We start from the raw sequence: 23432 nt of genomic DNA, 5'->3' as shown, positions 1-23432 counted from the left end.
CTAAGTAATGAAAGATCCTTAGACAAATTAAAAAAGACACTCCAAGTGATTATTTCAATCTATGCGCATTAGGGCAACAAAAATTACATCTCTTAACTAAAGGGTCTCACTTCCTAAGATCATCAAGAGCATCAATTTAAAATTCAAATTTCATGTGAATTCCACCTACCTAGTCTATTTGAGAGGTTTGCTGATTACAATTATAACAGATTTCTTTTACTGGTACAGCAGGCTTGTTTTATTACACTAATCACATATTCTGGCGACAGGACAAACATGAGTCTGTCCTGTTAATCTTGCAGTCAAGAAAAACAATGAACCAATATTAAGGCAAGCACCAAGAATTAAATTGCTTTTATGAGGTGTGCATTTGTCATTTGAATATAAACCGTTGCAATATTTTTTTCTATTAACAAATAATAAATTAAAGTGCTTTAACACCAGTTTTGTGAATAAAAATTACAGAACACACAACGCTACAACTCTTTTTTTGTGTTACTGCCAAGCAGAAGCAAACCACATCAAAGACCGTAAAAATAGTGGCTCTCCACTGGAACAAGGCAAATGAGGCAGCCAACATGGAGAACCACAGGTCTGCGGCAATTTTTAAAATGTAAAAGCACTGAAAGGCTATGTACAGAGCAATTCTCTACAAAACAAGCATCAGCCTTCAAAAATATTAGCTCAAGAGGATAAGTCACGATTTATAAAAACAAAAAACAAATTTAGAACTCAAAACTCTGCAATGAGTGGCTCATCTTTCCACCATCTACACGCTTCAAATCTAAAGCGCGATGAAATGCTCACTACTTGCCTGGATGGGTGCAGCCACAACTGCATTCAAAAATCTCAAGACCGTATAGGACACATCAGTTTGCTTGATTGGCAAACTCAATCAAGTTTGGACTCAATTCACTCCCTCCATCATCAGCGCATTGTAGCTACGGTGTGTATTAACTACAGTATGCACTGCTGCAAATCACCACGGTTCCATCAACAGCACCTCGCTCCCCTGCAACCCCTACTACCAAGAAAGAAGAGTGGTAATGTTCCGCGAACATCACCTCCAAAGTTTCCTCCAAGTCACACATGACTTGGACATAGATTGTCATTCCTTTATTGTCACTGGGACAATATCCTAGAATTCCCTACCTAACATCACCACAAGGACTGCAGCAGTTTAAGGAAAAGGCCCACCACCATCTACTCAGGGCAACTAAGGATGGGCAATAAATGTAGCTTTGCTAGTGTCACCCGCATCCTGAGAACAAAAAAAAACACAACGGAGGTGGCAGGACAAGTTGTTAAAGCTGTTAAAAAAGTACATGGGATCCTTGGCTTTATAAATAGAGGCACAGTACAAAAGCAAGGAAGTTATGCTAAACCTTTATAAAACACTGCTTAGGCCCCAGCTGGAGTATTGTGGCCAATTCTGTGCACCACACTTTAGGAAGGATATCAAGGGCTTAGAGAGGGTGCAGAGGAGATTTACCAAAATTATACCAGGGTTGACGGACTTCAGTTATGTAAAGGGACAAGAGAAGTTAAGATTGTTCTCCTTACAGCAGACAACATTAAGGGCAGATTTAATAGAGGTGTTCACAATTGAAGGGTTTTGATAGAGTAAATAAGGAGAAACTGTTTCCACTGGTGGGTGGGTCAGTAACCAGACAAGACAGATTGAAGATCATTGGCAAAAGAACCAGAGGAGAGATGAGGAGAAATCTTTTTAGGCCGCGAGTTGGTATGATCTAGAATGCACTGTCTGAAAGGGTGGTGGTCGCAGATTCAATAGCAACTTTCAAAGGGAATTGGATATATACTTGAAAAGGAAACATTTGCAGAGCTATGGAGAAAGATCGGGGCAGTGGGATTAACAGGACAGCTCTTTCAAAGAGCCAGCACAGGCATAATGGGCTGAATGGCCTCCCTCTGTGCTGCAAGATTCTATGATTCTAGGTGGAGGATTTGATCTCCAGACCCCTTTCATGGAGTAGGCATTCTCCAAGAGAAAAGTCCCATGAGAAACCATGAAAAAATAACTGTCAGCTTGGCTCAGACGGTAACATTCCCTCTTCCGAGTTGGCAGGTTGTGGATGCCATCCTTTGTATGAGACATTAAGCTAAGGCTCTGTCTGCCTGTTCCAGTGAATGTTAAAGATCCCATTATACTAGTTGTGAAGCGCAGGGAATTCCAACATTCCTCCCTCACTCAGCACCAAAAACAGATTAACTGTCTTTTCATCTCACTGCTGTGGGTTATTGTGTGTGCATATGACTGCAGCATTTGACTAGATAACAATAGTCACTGCACTTGAAAGTAATTTGTTGTATGTGAAGCGCTTGGCGACATTTGAGAGATATGGTAAGACGCTAATTAAATGCAACTTTTTCTTTCTGTATATAGTTTAATCGGTCTTGGCTTAAGTCCCAAGGCTGAAAGGTGTTTAAAGCACTTAAAAATGCAACACATCTGACAATATAATAAAACAAACATTCATGGACAATTTTCTCTGTTTGGATTATATAGATTTTGTTCCTAGTGTTTTTCAGGAAGGCACTAACACATCAACCACAGATGGTGCTAACCTTTGAGCTAGAAATCTCGTTCAACAACCAGGCTATCAATTAGAATCTTGCTGAATCTGTGAAGAAGCTAGCTCCTGGGTTTAGAGAGAACAGCAAGATCTGGCAGGCATTACTCATCATTAGAATGCTGCATAATCATGGTTTTTGAGGGGTTAAAATGGATTTATTAAAATGAATTGTTTCATTTTTACTTTCTCGAGAATCCTGTGAATGAAATGGAAGTGAAACATATAGGATTTTCTTGTTCACTGGAACAATAGCCATCTGGAGTTCACAATTGTCTGCCCCTGCTCCAGGAAAAGCACAGCAGAAGCTGATTTGTCCTCTTGTTGGAAACAGGTCGATTTCTGGGTAACACCAAGTTTCAGAGATTTCCTGCGTCATTTTTGGATGCACCATCAACCACTTATGTTTGTGGACAATCAACCAACTCTGTCAGTTGCTTAAAAGGCAAAATACTGCGGATGCTGGAAATCTGAGATATAAACAGAAAATGCTGGAAATACTCAGCAGGCCAGGCAGAATCTCTCCATTTCTCTCTCCACAGACGCTGCCTGGCCTGCTGAATATTTCCAGCATTTTCTGTCAGTTGTTTAGTTGTGTTGAGATAATCAGAGAACCTTCTTTCCAAAATAATGGCCAATCAATACAGCACCCAAACAAACAAAGAATTTGAGAATAAGCCCCTTCCTGTACACTGATAAAGTGGACCACTGTGTGTTGTCTATTAGGATGTACAGATTGGCTCAAATCAGAACCTAAAGCTTAAGCCTGTTGCTGCCACACCTCAATGTTCCCCATAATGTTTTTTTGGGTGCGCGGCCCCTTTATAGTTTTGCGCATGCGCAAACTTTAACATTGCAAAAGCCGGTCCCAGGCGGCGTAGGACCGGCAGAGTTATAGGGAATGTTGCCACACCTGCCTGGTCGCCATAAAAGAGCATTTCGAACAAACTTGGACTGATGTTCTTCTAGTGAGCTAGAAATGTACAGAAAAGCATAACAACTGACCAGAATGCCTTGAACTTGGATCTAGGGCATCAACTGTAGGCAGCTGCACTGAAGCATTTTGGTGGCGCTCTTCCAGCAACAGGATCAGAGAAAACCCCTTAAATTTAAACTGTGGAACAAACATGTAACTGACATTGAGGAAAGTAATTGAAACGTCACCTCAAAAGGAGGCATCTTTTATACAATGCAGGATTGGAAGGTCACGCAGAAAGCAGCATGATATTTGTTTTAATTTCAGTGTTTGCTTAATACAATAACATCTCCTAAATCCATGCCCATCTCTCCTATAATCCCATGTTTGAATCTCCAATCAAGTTCTGTCCCTTCCACAGCACCAAAATGGCCCGAACCAAACTCACAAACCACATTCTCTGTCAGTGTGACCATAGCGCAATATCCCTCCTCAACCACACCATCATCCTTCAATGCCTCACCTTTGTTGTCCAGCTTAGTGAGACTGCCCTCTATGGTTCCACTCTTGCCTATCCAATCGTAGCCAGGGCATCTCCAACAATGGCTTCTCTTCCTGCTCTGCACCGTTGCTTCCAAAATCTCGCAAGAATCTATCCTTGGCCCCCTCTATATGATCAACTTCTGCATGATAGCACCACACTCTACTCTCCAGCACCCCTCTCTCTCTCTCTCTAAAGAGTGAGCACTCAATTTTGACCCGTGCCACAAATTTCTGTACCTTTTGCCACCAACTCTACTTTCTTCCCCAATCACTGACTCGGGCTGAACCAAACTGATCACAACCTAGACATCCAATTTGACCCCAAGCCGAGCTTCTGACCTCATATTCTCGTCATCGCAGACTGTCTACTTCTACCTCCATAATATTATATCCCCTATCCTATGTTCCCTGTATTTTTTTTGGCCCTGCACAGCCCCCACCAGGCTGCGCGGGCCATTCAAAATACCACACATTGAAATGCCGGCAAGCCGGCGGCACGGGTTCCCTGAAGCACTGCACAGCTTAGAGAACACTGCCCCTACCCCCTCCAACCCTGACCGTAGCCCATCTGCTGCTGAAACCCTCATTCAGACCTTCATCACCTCCAGGCTCGACTAATCGCATGCTCTCCTGGCCGGCCTTCCATCCTCCACCATCCGTAAACTTCGGCTCATCCAACAAACTCTGCTGCATTTATAGTAACCTGTACCAGATCCTGCTCAGCTATCACCCCTGTCCTTGCTGACCTACATTGGCTCCTGGTCCCCCAACATCTCAATTTTAAAATTTGGATTGGCGCCTGGGTGTAGAAGCACGGTTTTCTGTAGGACAAAGAAATCAGCTGATTTTGCCAGCTTGCGAGTTTTTTTACATTGCTGCTTTCGCAGTTATATTCGAAATCGGGAAGTCAATGATTGAAACAGAGTAGTTGAGAGTAATTATCAAGACGGTATTCTGGCAGAGAATCTTGAATAGCAAGAGTGAACTATACTTTCAATTAGTGCAGTTAACACTGAATCGCACTTAGCCCAGCATTTTTAAATAGACAATTTTAGTCCTTCCCACTACTATCACTTTGAAAGTCCTGGTACTCTAGTCACGCTAAATTGCTGCAAAGCATGGTATATGAATGCTGCCTTTGATAACACACTTCAGTATGACGTGTCACCTTCTCCAAGCTATTAAGCATGACCTGTTAAAGGATCAAAACCAGCAGCAGTGGCATTTACAGTAAATGTTTGCAATGTTCAAATTGGTCTTAATTAAAATATTTTAATCATATTAAGTACTCTAAATGAATTAGACTTTTCTACTTTTCCAATATTTTAAAATATGCCCATAATTTTACTTTTGGGCAGAGTGCCAAATTTGGGGTCTTGACATTCCATTCTGAATAGGTTCATCTTCCCTTAAATGCTTTGCTAACTCCCCCTGCTTCATTGCCATTCAATAGGAATTTAGTAACATGAACATCTACAACCAGTGTAAACTCTCCATTGATAGGACTGTAATGAAATGCAGCAGAATTTTTTTAATTTTTTTTTAATAAATGTAATCATTAATTTCCTAGACTCCATTGACTGATTTCATAAGTTACACGTGCTAAAAATGTTTGCTTTTTAAAAAGAAAACAGTTAAGTAATACAAATTTATATGGTTTTAAATATGTTGAGACACGACTGTAAAGTACTCTGGAATCTAGATTTTAAACAGTTTATCAAAAAAAATGTAACCAGCACATAAGAGGATACTTACTCTTTACACTCCTCATCCATATCTGCGTCATTCAAGGCCATGATGTGCTTCCTTGTAGCTGGAGGCAAGGGAGTCTAAACACGGACAATACTGGTCTTGTATTCTGTTAAAAAAACATTTTACACAAATTCATATCATTTCCAAGGACATTTTCCACAATTATTAATAAATGAAAAGATGGGCAATTCTTTCAAATGAAAATTTCCTTTATTATTATAGGTTTTCTAAGCTCGATAAAACCCAAACTATGTTGCTGATATATTTACAGATTTAAGACAATAGTCACCCTTTTAAAATACTCATAGCACTGGACAGCTAAAAAGCAGAATACAGAGATAGCCAACAATGTACATACAATCAAAAGACACAAATGTGAAGAGGTTTAAATGCAAAGACCTTTTCTAGCTTCAATACTTAAGCTAGACAACAATTTGTTCAAAAATGTAGGGGTCAATAATATTTAAAAAGTATGCTGCTATCAGCAGCAATCAATAAAATATCTGAATTTTCAGGGACCTTAGTTCATAATGCATTAATCGTTAACTGGTAATGGTCATGATAGAGTACTGAAATACTATTCAAAACAGCCTTTGTTTGAATCCTAGCCTCAAATAACATTTAAACTTGGTTATCCTCAGTGGCTCTTGGCCTCATAGTGGCAAAGCGTGCTATTGCATGAGAGGATTTGTCTATAACTGGTAGAGTCCCATCTCAATTCACAAAGCAAGCCTCCCATTAACCGATATGGAACAGTACTGATGGTGGCTGCAGAGAAGTCTTATTCTCCTAGCCGAAGAAGTCTTGTTGCAGGAAGGTAACAGAAAGATGGAATTAAAGTAACTCCCAATTTTCTTCAAAGAAATGCACTCTGCTTTAGAGAGGCTACCTTTTGCTGTGAATGTCATGTAACAAAAAAGGGTAAATAAAAAATGTAAGAAAAAGGCCCTCACCAAAATAAATATCCCCATGTTAATAAAAAGATAAATATTTATAACGTCAGAAACATCCCCTTACATGCCACCATTTAACACAGCCGACTGTCAATAGGATTTTAGCAGTGCACAAAAGCTTCACACTTCAAACTTCACACTTCCTCATAACAGATAGAATCACAATCATATCACCAAATAAAATGACAGCATCAATCCCGAGCTTCTTGAGCATTTTCCATAACTCCTAATCATTCGGAGACTTGATGATGACTGAGATCTTAGACAAGTCCTCATTCCATTGTTCTATCTGAAGCCTAGCTCCAAAGAATGTCATGCTTCAAGACAGTTACAGCTCTGACTTCTCTGTTAGCAAAGAGATCTAACTGAACAAATACCTCGAGCCACTTCACTGTGGGTTGAATTCGGTGAATAGCATTGCACAAGACAGTTAAATATTTTACTCTGACTGCTTTGATATTAAAAGCAAACTTCACTAAGCAACAGACTTCCAATGTCATGTTACACCTGCCAAAAAGAACAAAGTTACTTGAACTGATTGCAACCACAAGTGGCACCTCCTAGTAGGTCAAGAGAGCAATCTACAAGCCTGCCATTTGGCTGTGGCATTGTGCAAGATGAAACACAGAACAAGTAAAGGGGAAAAAATTGAAGTCATATTTTACTGGAAAAAAAAGTTTGACATTTGCCAAATTAGGATGAAATGTGCATTTAACAAATGGCCCCTAGTATAATAATTAAAGTTGAGATTAATTTTCTCTTCACTCCTGAAGGTGTTGACTCCTTGCTAGGGTACTGGCACATAGGTGCCCTTCACCACCTCACCCAGGTGGCAATTATTCACATCTGACAAGGAATTCAACTATGGGGGTCAACACAGCTGAAACCAATTCTATCCTCACCTGACATCCAAGCATGCTGACTTTACAGCAGGAGTCACTGGCTAGCGATCAGAAGCAGGCACCCTGGCTGATTTTTCTCTCACTAACCCAGGTGTCCAAGCCAATTGCAGTAACTCCTACTGCCAATTCCAACTGAGACCAGTTAACTTAGCAGAGGCCAGGGATCAACCCTTGAAACCTCTTGGCTCAGATACTCACTGTATAAAGTTGCTGACGCATTGGGGAAACCATGTGGCAAAGATATTTTAAATTGCCTCTTACTAACATGACCTTCATCAGCCTACTAAATTTAGCATTGTTAATTACAGAGGGACGAAGACGATTGAATTGTACTCCCAGACAGCTAGCTTCCATCTGAGGGTCCCTTCCCAACATTCCATTGTTGACATCAAAACTTAGCACCAATGTAAACTCGCAGTCCGTGAGAAGGAACGGAGACTCGCGGAGGATAAAAAGAGGAAGAAATACTGAGGGAAAGAAAGATAGATGGAATTATAATTCCTTTCTTAAATAACTGCTGTTGAGTTGTTTTATGAAGCAAGGAAATCTGGACTGGTTGGAGAGCATCATCGATAAAGTCAGGAGCGAGAGAAAAAAGGAAGGAACAGGCACGGAGAGAAAGACAACAGCAGCAAAGTGTTGTGAAGAGACAGATGCTCAGAATGCCAGGAAGTGAAGAGAAATATAATGAAATCAGCTTCACGTCAAGTTTTAAGCACTCTGATTTAAAACAGATCTTCAGAAACTAAGGCAACATCAGCACCATCTAGTGGTCATCTTTTCTTTTTGATTTTGGTACCCAGTTACAATTTACATCACTAGATGTCACTATTATTAACAGTAAATTCACAAAAACACGTTAATTTTCTGCTGTAAGTATCACATAGTTATTTCACAGCAAACAAATTGTAAATATTGTGGCCACAACTTCTGTTGTTTCAATGACAATTATTTAAAAACACATTTTCATAAACTTGCCAGATTTATTCAGTTTTGTGCCAACTGTGAACTGTAATGGTGTTTTGGTCTTCATCTGTTGGGAATTGGGTATGGGCTGCCCAAACACATTTCACTCAGAACCCTTAGAGAGACTTTAATCCCATCTGTCTCAGATCAGTATTCCAACTCACACCGCCACAGAATCATTTGAATTTGCCAATTTAAAAAATAAGCAAATTAATTTTTTTATAGCCTCTATAACTGTAAACACAGATAGGATTACATGGGATATACGGCACAGAAACAGGCCATTCGGCCCAACCAGTCCATGCCGGACCCAACCAGTCCATGCCTATATAAATCACATTTCTTCTGTACATACGATGAAACAAAAACCTCTTTCAATGTTACAAACCGTGAGCTTTTTACTCAGTGATTTATGTCAAATCAGGCAAGACCTATCTTGTCAATTGTGATGAAGTGCTGCCATCCACAGGCTGGTGCTTTCACAAGTTTATTTCACATTGCATGCCTTTAAATAAAGTACATATTGATTCAAAACAAACAAAAGCAATAGCAGGCAAGATGTGAATGTTAATTTTAGATAAGTAATTATAATACTTGCACAACGCACCAATTTTAGTCTTTAAACTGTTTGTGTGTGTCAATACCTACTTCATGGTGAATTTGTCAAATTCCATTTTTATCATGAGATTCTGGGATTTTTTAACCAATATTGTGGAGTTTACATTCTGCTTGTGACTAAATAAGTTATATTCCATTTTTTAGCACTTGGAATTACAGGTTATGCTTGATAAAATGTGTTCTAAATATTAATGCAACCATTGTTTCTCAAATTACATTGATTTTTTTCCCCCGTTAAAAAGATTTTCAATGATGATACTAAACATACGGTTATATGGTTCCTTTAACATACATCAGTTTCACACCTGCAATGGAGCGAGGCAGTTATACTGTCAGGTCTGATCCGTACTCGAGCAAAGGAGAAGCTGACTATTTTAAACACGTGCAGACCTCCGCGCAGATGCCAAACTAACATTAAAAGCTTTAAGACTGTCCAGTTAAACACTTACAATCTTCTTAAATGCTAAGTAGTCTCATATTGTTTGCCAAAGTTCAAAGCACAACGTAAAACCACCATTACACTGAAGTTTGTGCGCTGATCATGTTGCACTGATGCAGACACTACAGTACATCTAATCCATTAGAGCCGTCCGAATGATTCCTGCATGACAGGGCTGCAAAGCCATAGGCTTTCTACTCTATAAAGTACTGATTCTAGAACAGAATGTCAAAGATTAGAAATGAATTTTATTCCATTCACTCACTTCTCTGGTATGCCTCAAATTCCACCACCCAAGCCCCAGCCCCATACTAAACAGAAGGTGGAGATAGAAAAAAAGATTTGGGCATTCTAGTGCATGCATATTAAAAAAGGTACATGAGCAATGCCGTTAAGCGATAGCTAGAGCAAGTAGGGCATTAGGTGTATCCACAGGACAATTGAGTGTACGACGAGGCATACTATTTTGTCCTTGTACAAAGATCTTCAGTCAGGCCACACTTGGAATACTGGGCCCAGTTTTGGTCTCCTCACATGGTGGATGATATTGAGGCTTCGGAGGGGGTGCAGAGGAGGGCCACTAGACTAATTCCCAGCTTAAAGTATCTCAGTTATCAAGATGGGCTAAAAGAGTTGGGACTCTACACTTCAGAGAAGCGTAGCCTTAGAGGTGATCTGATTGAGGTTTATAAGATAATGAAGGGAATAGATTGTGTTCCAGTTGACAGTTTGTTCCAATTGAATAGGCTAGCGAGGACTAGGGGTCACAAATTCAAGTTGTATAGATCTAGGTTAGATGGTTCAGGATGTGGCTCCTTTCCCAGAGAATAGTGGTCCTCTGGTACAGGCTGCCGTCTCGTGCGGTGGATGCTGATTCGCTGAATTCCTTCAAGCAAGAGCTGGACCTGTTTCTGGCCGGGGCGGAGATAGATCACCTCTTACAGAAGGTAGGTACTGCAGGGAATTCAGGACCAGAGTGATCTCCTGGACTAGTTTCGATCGCCTAGATGGGTCGGAGAGGAATTTCCCAGATTTTTTTTCTCCCAAATTGGCCTGGGTTTTTTTAATCTGGTTTTCTGCCACTCCCAGGAGATCACATGGTTTCGGGTAGGGTGGAGAGTATATAGCGATTATGTGGGACAGGCTCGATGGACCAGAGGGTCTTCACTTGTCCGTCATTGTTCGTATGTTCGTATCATTTTGATGCATTATATAAAGATCATATTTTTGCATTATCCTGCTCAAATTCTCATGTGAAAATTGCTGTTATGGCTTTATGAATACGTGTATAGGAGATGCTTTGACTAAATAATACGAATGCTTCATATCCTTGGATGGGGAGGGGAGGAGATTGCAATCCCATGAAAGCGAATAACAAAAAGCAAAAGAATTTTAGAGAAACTAACAGAATTCTTCCTTCACACACACACAGGTTGTTAACATATTGAGAATGTGTGTATATGCAAAAAGTAATTACCAAAAGAAAATCTCCAAAGGTCAAACAGTTCAATTATTATGATGCTTGCGCTATATTCTGTTTTGGGGTAAGTTTTAAAATTCTTTGTTTGAATCATGACAAAGTTGAGCTATACCAAAGGGTAAAACTACAAGCTGAAGAAGCCTTCTTGTTCAAACATGTATCCTAGTATCACTGATTAGGATATTCAAAGTTTTTATATCAGTTTCAGGAACATTTTATTAAATTAGATAAGCTTCTTCAACTTTTCTAATTATTAGAACTAAAACAGATTGCAACTAGGATCACTACTTTAACCAAACCAGTGCAATTAATAATAGTCAGTGAAGTCAATGCGCCTTAGTAAATTGGTCTTGCCCCTTCCAATTCCTCCAAACATATGCCCTATGTACCTTCCACTCCTCCAACATTGGCCTACATCTCATTCCCCACTCTCTACACTCCACCATCAGCAGATACCCATTCAGCCAATATACCCTCAACTTCTGGAATTCCCTCCCTCTAGCTTGTAAACTCACTCCATGTCTTCAAAAGCCTCTAAAGACACTCCTCTTCAACCGTATTTCCACTCCCTCCTCTAAATTCTTCTCAATCTGTCCACTTTCCCTCTAAAGTGCTCCCAGATGTCTCTCTGTACCCGAGAAGTGGCATGGAAACGTAAGACGTTGTTGTTAGTAGGCTGTGCTATGAAAACACTCTCAACTCACTTACTTATATGCTTAGTGGGGATACTGCTCAAGATTATATAGGATGTACTAATGGTCACCCAAGAGTTGAGTTTATAAGGAGTATGCAGCATAGATTTAAAATCAATAGGTCATACCCAAGGATGCAACTTTGTCATGGATGACACAGAACTCATGACTTTCACTCCATCTATAAACAGTGTTTTGCATGGTTTTTGCTGACTTTAAGCTTCACGTTCAGTAGATCTTCCCCACCTCCAGGTGACTCTAGATCAGGAATTTCAGAAATTCCTTTTCCCCCATTTAATACAATAGAATTTAACATTTATATAGCGCCGTTAACGTAGTAAAACGACCCAAGGTGCTTCAAAGGAGCGTTATCAAACAATATTTGACACCGAGTCACATAAGGAGCTATTAAGACAGGTGACAGTAGGTGATGTAAAAAGACTACTGAGCACTTGGTTTGAGTATAAAACAAGGCTTTAATCAACTGTTTCACAACCATGAGATTCTAGTTACATCACTAGTTCCTGGTTACAGAAACATCCTGAGCAAGCTGGGCCCACGCCGGAGTATTTATACTCCTTGGACGGTGCCACCAGCTGCCCGCCCAGTGTTACTTCATGAGTCATGATAAGATTCATGACAGTAGGTTTTAAGGAGCATCTTAAAAGGAGAGAGAGAGGTGGAGAGGTTTAGGGAGGGAATTCCAGAGATTAGGACCTAGGCAGCTGAAGGCACAGCCACCAATAGTGGAGCAATGAAACGCCACTGACTGCAAATTACAGACAAATAAATCAAAAAAAATTGTTGAGGTGGGGCAGAGTTCCACAAGGATCTGTTATGGGTCCTCTGCTGTACCGATTATGAAATTTGCTGATGATGCAAAACTGTGTGGCCAGGTGATCAACATAAACAGTATTAGGAGAGATCGGAACAATTAAAGCAGGTGGACTAAGAAATAATGCATGAATTTTAATGTAGGTTCATATAAGGTGTTGCCACATGTGCATGATGAAAAGGGTGGTGATTAGCAAAAGTGGAGAAGCAAAAGCATTTGTCTCTAATTATTGCTCATAAACTGAAAAGAGACGCTGTTGTCAAAGATAATCAAGTGCAGGTAGACTATCCTTTATCCGCACTTCTGAAAACCGAAAACCTCTGAAAACCGAAAGTTTTTTCGTGGAGCGTAAGTCGTGCACACGACATGACCCGAGTGGCGCCAAACATGACCTGACGCGGCCGATGCTTTTCTGACCGGATTTGCGGGCCAGCTTAGCGTAGGAGTCAGCCGATATCCGGCTTTCCCACAACTGGCGGCGGCAGTCGAGCCCCAGACCCCCGCTAAGTCAAGGAATTCAGATACGGAGCAGGGGGAGCTGTAAACAGACTGGGAGCGGCAGCACAGAGAAGCAGGAAGGGGAATGAGACACGGAACAGTCGCAAGAGGTAGCCCGAACTTTTAAAATTTATATTAAATACAAATACTAATTACCAAATTAATTTAATGTTCAGAGTTTCCCAGTCTCATAATATACCGTTCTGAAATCCGAAAAATTCCGAATTCCGAAACACAGCTGGTCCCAAGGTTTTCGGATAAGGGATAGTCTACCTGTACCAGGTTACATCTGGACTATAAACCAAAACAGTTATTCTAACATTGCAAAGTTCACTGTTAAGTCCACATAACACTGTTTGCAACTCTGGGTTCCCTATCTTCATAAGGATATTAATACATTGGAGGAGATTCAGTGATTCGTAAAGAGGATAATTTGAGGTCCAAGATACAAGGTAAGATTTAGAGCTGAAATTGGTTTCTTTGAAAAGATTAAGTAGAGACAAAATCCAGATCTTCTAAAAGTTGAAAGACATTACGTAAGCAGGCTATTTGACTTTGAGACCGTGCGCGCACAACGAGAAGACAGATTTAAAATGAAGGAGCTTAAGTGAGATTAGAAGAAACTATTTTGCTTTGCAGAGTAGTTACATGGAACAGATTTACAGCAAAAGTAGTGGAGGTGGAAGGATTAACTTCCTCAAAATGAGTCCGATAAATATCACATTGGGGCCAGGTTATAGTGAAAGGTATGGACGGAGATGGTCAAACACTGCAAGGGGCTATAGTTCCTGTCCTGCTGGAACAAGATGGGGAAACGTATGTACAGGGCAGCAGGGCCAGGGTTACATAGATACATAGATACATAGAAGATAGGAGCAGGAGTAGGCCATTCGGCCCTTCGTGCCTGCTCCGCCATTCGATGAGATCATGGCTGATCCTTTAATTCAGTATCCCGTCCCCGCCTTCTCTCCGTAACCCTTAACCCCTTTTGCCCGTAGAAATATATCTAATTCCCTCTTAAATATATTTAATGAGCTGGCGTACACTGCCCTCTGTGGCAATGAGTTCCACAGGTTCACCACTCTCTGAGTGAAGAAATTCCCCCTCATCTCTGTCCTAAATGGTTTAGCCCTTATCCTTAAATTATGTCCTCTAGTTCTGTTCTCACCCGCCAAGGGAAACATTCCTTCTGCATCCAGTCTGTCTAGACCTGTCAGAATTTTATACACTTCTATGAGGTCCCCTCTCAATCTTCTAAACTCCAGTGTGTACATCCCTAAACTACATAGTCTCTCCTCATAGGTCATTCCCGCCATTCCTGGTATCAGCCTGGTGAATCGCCGCTGCACCCCCTCCATGGCAAGAACATCCTTCCTCAGATGAGGCGACCAAAACTGTACACAGTACTCGAGGTGTGGTCTCACCAGTGCCCTGTACAGCTGCAGCAAGGTATCCCTGTTCCTGTATTCTAACCCTTTTGCTATGAAGGCCAGCATACCGTTTGCCTTCTTGACCGCCTGTTGCACCTGCATGCTCGCCTTCAGTGACTGGTGTACAAGAACACCCAGGTCTCTCTGTACTTCCCCCTCTCCCAATCTATTGCCATTTAAATAATAATTTGCCCTCCCGTTCCTGCACCCAAGGTGGATAACTTCGCACTTGTCCACATTATAGTGCATCTGCCATTTATCCGCCCAATCGCCCAGTCTGTCCAAATCGCTCTGGAGCTTCCTGGTCTCTTCCTCTGAGCCCACCCCCCCTCCTAGTTTAGTGTCGTCTGCAAATTTGGAAATGCTGCATCCGACTCCCTGATCCAGGTCATTAATGTAAATTGTGAACAGCTGGGGGCCCAGGACAGATCCCTGTGGTACCCCACTTGTTACTGCCTGCCATTCAGAAAATGAGCCGTTTATTCCAACTCTCTGTTTTCTATCTGACAGCCAGTTCCCTATCCACGCCAAAACTTTCCCCTTTATCCCATGAGCCTCAATTTTCCATGCTAATCTTTTATGTGGGACCTTATCGAAGGCCTTTTGGAAGTCCAGGTACACCACATCTACTGGCTCTCCCCCATCTATTCTACCAGTTACTCCCTCAAAAAATTCCAATAGATTAGTCAAGCACGATTTACCCTTTGTAAATCCATGTTGACTCTGTCCTATCCTGTCCCCATTTGCTAAGTGCTCCGCTATTTCATCCTTAATGATGGACTCCAGCATTTTGCCCACAACTGATGTAAGGCTTACAGGTCTGTAATTACCTGCTTTTTCCCTACCCCCCTTTTTGAATAGTGGGGTAACGTTAGCTACCCTCCAATCCATCGGCACTGTTCCCGAGTCTAATGAATTCTGAAAAATCATCCTTAGTGCATCCGCTATCTCTAGGGCCACCTCCTTCAGTACCCTAGGATGCATGTTATCAGGCCCTGGGGATTTGTCCACCTTCAATCCCTTTAGCTTCCTTAACACCATATCCTTAGAGATATTGATTTGCGTCAGTTCCTCCTTTGCCAATGTCCCTATTTTTCCCGATATCCCAGGGAGGTTTTTTGTGTCTTCCTTCGTAAAGACTGACCCAAAGTATGCATTTAGTTGATCTGCCATTTCCTTATTTCCCATTATATATTCCCCCGTATCTGACTGCAATGGACCAACTTTGGTTTTCACCAGTCTTTTCCTTTTGATATACTTATAAAAGCTTTTGGAGTTAGTTTTTATATTTTCCGCCAGCTTGTTTTCGTAAGCTATTTTGCCCCTCTTGATTATGCCCTTTGCCCTCCTTTGCTCTATCTTAAACTGTTCCCAATCTTCCGCTCTGGCGCTTTTTTTGGCTATTTTATACGCCCTATCTTTGGATTTTATGCTGTCTCTAATTTCCCCTGTTATCCACGGTTGAGTCACCTTTTTAGATTTCCTTTTATGCCAGATTGGTATAAACAATTTTTGCAATTTTGTCATTCTATCTTTAAATGTTTGCCATTGTTTATCTACCTCCAGTCCTCCCAGGAACGTTGTCCAATCAGACCTACTCAGTTCCCGTCTCATGGCATCATAATTCCCCTTGTTTAAATTCAGGACCTTAGTCTCTGAGTCAATTTCTTCGCTCTCCATTTCGAGTGAGAAATCGATCATGTTATGATCGCTCTGACCCAAGGGTCCCCGTACAACAAGATTACTGATTAGTCCCTTCTCATTGCACAGTACCCAGTCCAATATAGCCTGTTCCCGAGTTGGTTCCTCGACATATTGATCCAGATAACCATCCCTCAAACACTCAAGGAATTCCTCCTCCTCATTATTTTTACTGATTAGGCTAGTCCAATCTATATGTAAGTTAAAGTCACCTATGATGACAGCTGTGCTCTTATTGCACGCTTCTCTAATTTCCCTCGTGATGCCCTCCCTAACCTCTATTTTACTATTTGGAGGCCTATATACCACTCCTATTAATGTTTTTCGCCCCTCGCTATTTCTTAGCTCCACCCATATAGATTCTGTATTAACTGAGTTAATATCCTTCCTTTCAATTGCATTTATCCCCTCTTTTACTAGCAATGCTACCCCTCCTCCCTTTCTTTTTTGTCGATCCTTCCTAAATACTGAATACCCCTGTATGTTAAGCTCCCAGCCCTGCTCACCCTGCAACCATGTTTCCGTAATCCCAATTAGGTCATAATTATTAACCTCTATTTCCACAGCTAATTCATCTACCTTGTTCCTGATGCTTCTCGCATTAAGGTATAAAACCCTCAGGCTTTTTTTATGCTCACATTTTTTATGAATTAGTTTGGCCCTTTGTTTTTTGTTCCTCACCCTTTTATCATTTATTTCTGTCTGCCTTTCACTTTCCTCTATTTCACTACATAGGTTTCTAGCCCCCTGCCATACTAGTTTAAATGCTCCCGAACTGCTTTATCAAAAATTACCCCGAGAACATCAGTTCCATCTCTGCACAGGTGTAGACCGTCCCTTTTGTATAGGTCACACCTACCACAAAACTGGTTCCAATGCCTCAAAAATTTAAAACCCTCCCTCTTACACCACTGCTCAAGCCACGTATTTAGCCTAACTATCCTGTTCTCTGTACTCTTACTAGCACGTGGCACTGGTAGTAATCCAGAGATTACTACCTTCGAGGTCCTACTTTTTAGCTTGGCTCCTAACTCCCGAAATTCTACTTGTAGGACCTCTTCCCTTTTTTTAGCTACGTCGTTGGTACCAACATGTATCACGACAACTGGCTGTTCCCCCTCCCCCTCCAGAATGTTCTGCACCCGCGCCGAGACATCCTTGACCCTTGCACCAGGGAGGCAACATACCATCCTGGAGTCTCGGTCGCGACCACAGAAACCCCTATCTATTCCCCTTACAATCGAATCCCCTATTACTATAGCCCTGCCACTCTTTTTCCCTCCCTTCTTTGCAACAGAGCCAGTCATGGTGCCATGAGCCTATAGTTGAGATGCAAAAATGGATCAAAATTTGAGTTTTACATGCTAACATTTGGGGATCAGGAAATATATTTGCAGAACCTTTCCTGAAAAGATGAAGTGGGTTGGACAGAGTCTGTGACAGGGTGGGCTGCGCATCACCTGTAGAAGCGGCTTTGATCAGCTCAGTGGTCTTTTCTTATTCCAGGCTTAATATCTTAATGTGGAGTCTGCTTCTGTTCAAAAAACAAATGAAGGCCTCAGAAGATAGAAAGTCTACTGTTCAGTGCTTCTACAAATAGAATAGCAAGGGATCTTAGTCTTGATATGCAGATTAATCTGGTGACTTTTAAGCATGCGAATAACATTATTTGCATCTGTAGTTTTGGCATGACAGATACTTTCTTTCATTTCTTTTTGTCCTTGTCCACTCTCCCAACCAAAGGAAGATGGCAAGTGAAATGATTACCTTCTTTAGTTATTCTATTTTAGTCTTCATGGTTTTGCATCCAGAAGAAGTGGATTTGCTCTTCAAACTGCCCTATTAGACTACAATATTCCATTACTGGATGCATGCAGGCTTTGAAGCAGAGCAGAGAATACCTACTTTTTCAGGAAATGAAAAGCAATGCTTATAGCCACATGTATTCGAATAGGATGCTTTTCATGTTGTTCCATTTTACTGTATTGAAGATACCCTTGCGATACGACCCATTATACATGCAGAAGGAATTTGCTTTTTAGTCAAGAGAAAGCAAATCTTTTCCACTGAGCAGCCACCTTTTTCCTGTAGATTTTCTCATCACAATCATGGCGGTTTTGACCAATGAAAGAAGATGCATTGGCTGCAGCATTTTTTACCAACAGCCCAGCTTAGTGTCAGGAAATAGAATCACAGAACAATACACATGTAGGTCATTTGGTCCATCATATCTGGTGCCCGTGTTTTTTTTTCCAAAGCCAGGTTGATCTGAAGACATGATAACATACAATGAAAAATTACCGAAAATATAAATTAACAAATGTAAAATGGTAGAAACGCACCACCAGAATGGAACAGGGGTGGAAGGAAGCCTGTTCAACCCTTATCATAAGCAAGGCTGACGTGGTGCCTTTAGCTTACAGTGGAAGAACTGCCAAATTCATCCTCCCCTCTCAGTATTCATAGTACTAAAATTATACACTTAACATGCTTCTCCCTCCACAACTGCAGTAATGTTCCCCCATAAAGATTTGATAATAATCAGGCATTACAACTTTGCTGCACAATCATAATGATTAGAATTAACGCAAGAGTAAATAAGTAATTACAATCCAGGACTCATCTTTTATATAGCGGCGATTAGAACACAATTCTTTCGATGCAAGTTAATTAGTTGCCATTTACCAAGTTATTCATATTGGGTTTTATTTAATTTTTAATATACAAAAATAGAAAAAATACATTTTCTCCAATAAGCACCCTGCCAATATTGCCAGCTTTTTTGCTTAGCACTTACTGATTCACAATTCAATCTCCATAAATCAAAACATATCAGCATACAAACTCATACTTTAAGATCACTCAATTCCCAACTATAGGTCATTAGCCTGAATCCTAATTTCGTTAGTCATTCTAGCCAACACTTCTTGTGGGGTGGTTGGGGGGGACGGGCAGGCAGGGAGAAAGAGGGAAGATGATGATCAGTTCTCGGAATAGTTGCTGATCCAGCACAAAGTGCAGTAAGCTTTTCCATCCACAGGGATCACTAGATAAAAATCCAGAGCAGAAAACCTGGCTGATTTTGTCCCAATCTCTGGCACTCCGAGAGATGCATACGGTTGAGATGCATGGACCAGGAACTGAACCTGGGATTTTTTTTTGCTCTATATGGCTGAATACTACAGTTGATGCCTTTATCCAATAAACCATCAGGGCAACTACACATTTTTAAAAAACAATGACCAACTTTCCTCACAAATAACCATTACATTAAGTTTTCACTCATGCTGCACCAAAATGGACCTTCTTGTGGTCAGTATCTGCTATATTACCAAAGCCGAGTCCTGTCTCTTCTAGTTTTGAGTTCACCAGTTTGATGCATCACTCAATGCCCCACAGGTAACGACAGGGAGATGGTAGAAATATTGGCCCGCATTTTCCAATCCCTCTCTCTTAGGCAGTCCCTCGGAACCGAGGATGACTTGCTTCCACATTAAAAATGAGTTCGCAGGTGACTGATGAGTCCAATGCGGGACCTACAGTCTCTGTCACAGGTGGGGCAGACGGTGGTTGAAGGGGCGGGTGGGTGGGGTCCTTGAGTTGACGTGCGCTCCTTGCGCTTGGCTTCCGCTTGCTCTCAACGAAGAGACTCTAGGTGTTCGGCGCCTTCCCGGATGCTTCTCCTTCACTTTGTACGGTCTTGGGCCAGGGATTCCCAGGTGTCGGTGGGGATGTTACACTTTTTCCAAGGAGGCTTTGAGGGTGTCCTTGAAGCGTTTCCTCTGCCCACCTAGGGCTCTCTTGCCGTGCCGGAGCTCCGAGTAGAGCGCTTGTTTTGGGAGTCTCATATCGGGCATGCAGACAATGTGACTCATCCATCGGAGCTGACTGAGCGTGGTCAAAGCTTTGATGCTGAGGATGTTGGCCTGAGCAAGAACACTGACGTTGGTGCGCCTATCCTGCCAATGGATTTGCAGGATCTTGCGGAGTCAGCGTTGGTGGTACCTCTCTAGTGCTTTGAGGTGCCTGCTGTACATGGTCCATGTCTCTGAGGCATACAGCAGGGCGGGTATCACCCTACGGGTGTGTACAAGGTGTACCTGTAGGGACCTCGCAAATGCCGGTCTCAGGCATGCGAAGCGCATGCGCTGAAAACCGCCATTTACGATCCGTTAAGAATCCTCGTTCTGCAGAACCTCCGCCCGCTGAAATTCCTTAAAAATCTTACGCCTGCTTTTATTAGTATAAGTTTAAAAAAGTTTTTTTTTTAAAATTTTCCACTCATTTATAATTTCAAAATACTTTAAAAAAGGTAAGTTTATTTTTAGCCCTGTAAAAAACTTTAATATGTTTAAAATATTTTATTTAATGTAATTTTAACTAATTTTAAAAATGTGATTTTGTTTTAATTTACTTAATGTTTTGATGTGTTTTGGAGTGATCTCCATTCATATTTTTGACAGGTCTACAGGCCCACATGATCCCAGGTACGCTTGCGAACAGCATGCGCTCCTGGGATACGTAGGCCCTGCACATTTCGTCGGGGAGAGGCCCAGGATCGGAAATGGCCAGACCTCTGGAGCCCTCAGGTAAGGGCCTAGATTTTTTCCAGATCGGAGGCCTCTGCACACAGGAAGCCTCCAATCGGAAAATACAGGCCAATAAATCATTATTTCGCTTCAGTATTTACCAGGGAGATAGAACAGGTGAACATGACATTGGATGATGAGATGAGTAATGAGATAAGTGCATTTAAAATTTTAAAAAGGGGATATATTAAATAAACTAATCAAACTCAAAGAGGATAAAAGCCCTGGTCTGGATGGATTGCATCCACTCATTTTAAAGAATCTAGGGAAGAGATAGCAGAGGCATTACTACACATATATAATAATCCGTTAGAAAAAGGTGTAGTGCCAGAGGACTGGCGGACAGCTAACGTAATACCTATATTTAAGAACATGTCCGGGGAATTATAGAACATGCCCAGGGAATTATAGACCAGTCAGCTTAACATCAGTGGTAGGAGAAATAATAGAATCCCTACTAAAGGAGAGAATAGGAGAACATCTAGAAACAGAAAATAGGTTAAAGGATAAGACGATACATGATCAGTGGTGTACATTTAAGGAGTTATTTTACAAATTCCAAAAAAAGTATATTCCACTGAGAAAAAAAGGGTGTAAAAGAAAAGACAGCCATCCGTGGCTAAGTAAAGAAATTAAGGATAGTATTCGACTAAAAACAAGGGCATATAAGGTACCCAAATCTAGTGGGAGGATAGAGGATTGGGAAAACTTTAAAAGACAGCAAAAAATAACAAAAAGATTGATTAAGAAAGGGAAGATAGATTATGAAAGTAAATTAGCAAAAAATATAAAGACAGATAGTAAGAGTTTTTATAGTTATATAAAAAGAAAAAGGGTGGCTAAAGTAAATGTTGGTCCCTTAGAGGATGAGGTCGGGAAATTAATGGTGGGAAATATGGAGATGGCAAAAACACAATGAATATTTTGTATCAGTCTTTACAGTAGAGGACACCAAGAATATCCCAACACTTGACAAGCAGGGGGCTATAAGGGGGGGGGGGGGGGGGGGAGGAGCTAAATACGATTAAAATCACTAAGGAAGTAGTACTTGGTAAAATAATGGGACTCAAGGCGGATAAATCACCTGGACCTGATGGCTTACATCCCAGGGTTTTGAGGGAAGTGGCGGTAGGGATTGTGGATGCATTGGTAATAATCTTCCAAAACTCCCTGGACTCAGCAAAGGTCCCGGCAGACTGGAAAACTGCTAATGTAACACCCTTATTTAAAAAGGGCAGTAGACAGAAGGCTGGAAACTATAGACCGGTTTAGCCTAACATCTGTGGTAGGTAAAATTTTGGAGTCCATTATTAAGGAGACAGTAACAGGACATTTGGATAATCATAATTTAATAAGACAAAGTCAGCATGGTTTTATGAAGGGGAAGTCATGTTTGACAAATTTGCTGGAGTTCTTTGAGGAAGTAACATATAGGGTGGATAAAGGTGAACCAGTGGACGTAGTGTATTTAGACTTCCAAAAGGCATTTGACAAGGTGCCACACAAAAGATTATTGCTTAAGATAAAAAATCACGGGATTGGGGGTAATATTCTGGCATGGATAGAGGATTGGCTATCTAACAGAAGGCAGAGAGTTGGGATAAATGGTTCATATTCAGACTGGCAATCAGTAACCAGTGGTGTTCCGCAGGGGTCAGTGCTGGGTCCCCAACTCTTTACAATCTATATTAACGATTTGGAGGAGGGGACCGAGTGTAACACATCAAAGTTTGCAGATGATACTAAGATGGGAGGGAAAGTAGTGAGTGAGGAGGACATAAAAAACCTGCAAGGGGACATAGACAGGCTAAGTAAGTGGGCAGAGATTTGGCAGATGGAATACAATACTGGAAAGTGTGAGGTTATGCACTTTGGCAGGAAAAATCGTAGAGCAAGTTATTATCTTAATGGCAAGAAACTTGAAAGTACTGAAGTACAAAGGGATCTGGGGGTCCTGGTGCACGAAACTCAAAAGGTTAGTATGCAGGTGCAGCAAGTGATTAAGAAGGCCAATGGAATGTTGGCTTTCATTGCTAGGGGGATAGAATATAAAAATAGGGAGGTATTGCTTCAGCTGTACAAGGTGTTGGTGAGACCGCACCTGGAATACTGCATACAGTTTTGGTGTCCATACTTAAGAAAGGACATACTTGCTCTCGAGTCAGTACAAAGAAGGTTCACTCGATTAATCCTGGGGATGAGGGGATGGACATATGAGGAGAGGTTGAGTAGATTGGGACTCTACTCATTGGAGTTCAGAAGAATGAGAGGCGATCTTATTGAAACATATAAGATTATGAAGGGGTTGGATCGGGTGGATGCAGGGAGGATGTTCCAGATGATGGGTGAAACTAGAACTAGGGGGCATAGTCTTAGAATAAGGGGCTGCTCTTTCAAAACTGAGATGAGGAGGAACTACTTCACTCAGAGGGTGGTAGGTCCATGGAATATGCTGCCCCAAAAAGCTGTCGAAGCTACATCATTACATAAATTTAAAACAGAAATAGACAGTTTCCTAGTAGAA

At 41.3% G+C, this 23432-nt stretch overlaps 1 protein-coding gene across 4 annotated transcripts in view; it reads right to left on the bottom strand.

The window, feature by feature from the left end:
• Positions 1 to 23432, bottom strand: part of LOC147122339 (zinc finger protein 644-like) — a 136037-nt gene that overhangs the window by 43603 nt on the left and 69002 nt on the right. For all 4 annotated transcript variants that reach the window (XR_015077734.1, XR_015077735.1, XM_085983385.1 and 1 more), the window contains exon 3: positions 5809 to 5911. Coding sequence is in view for 2 of the 4 variants with exons in the window: in XM_085983385.1 (XP_085839511.1) it covers positions 5809 to 5849 (41 nt within the window). In the remaining 2 variants the exon portion in view is untranslated. The remainder of the gene's footprint in view (positions 1 to 5808; positions 5912 to 23432) is intronic.

The sequence above is a fragment of the Somniosus microcephalus genome, chromosome 3, assembly GCF_052327205.1.
Source record: "Somniosus microcephalus isolate GS21.2 chromosome 3, FLI_Smic_1.0, whole genome shotgun sequence".
Classification (NCBI taxonomy): domain Eukaryota; kingdom Metazoa; phylum Chordata; class Chondrichthyes; order Squaliformes; family Somniosidae; genus Somniosus; species Somniosus microcephalus.
This window is presented reverse-complemented; position numbering and strand designations above follow the sequence as displayed.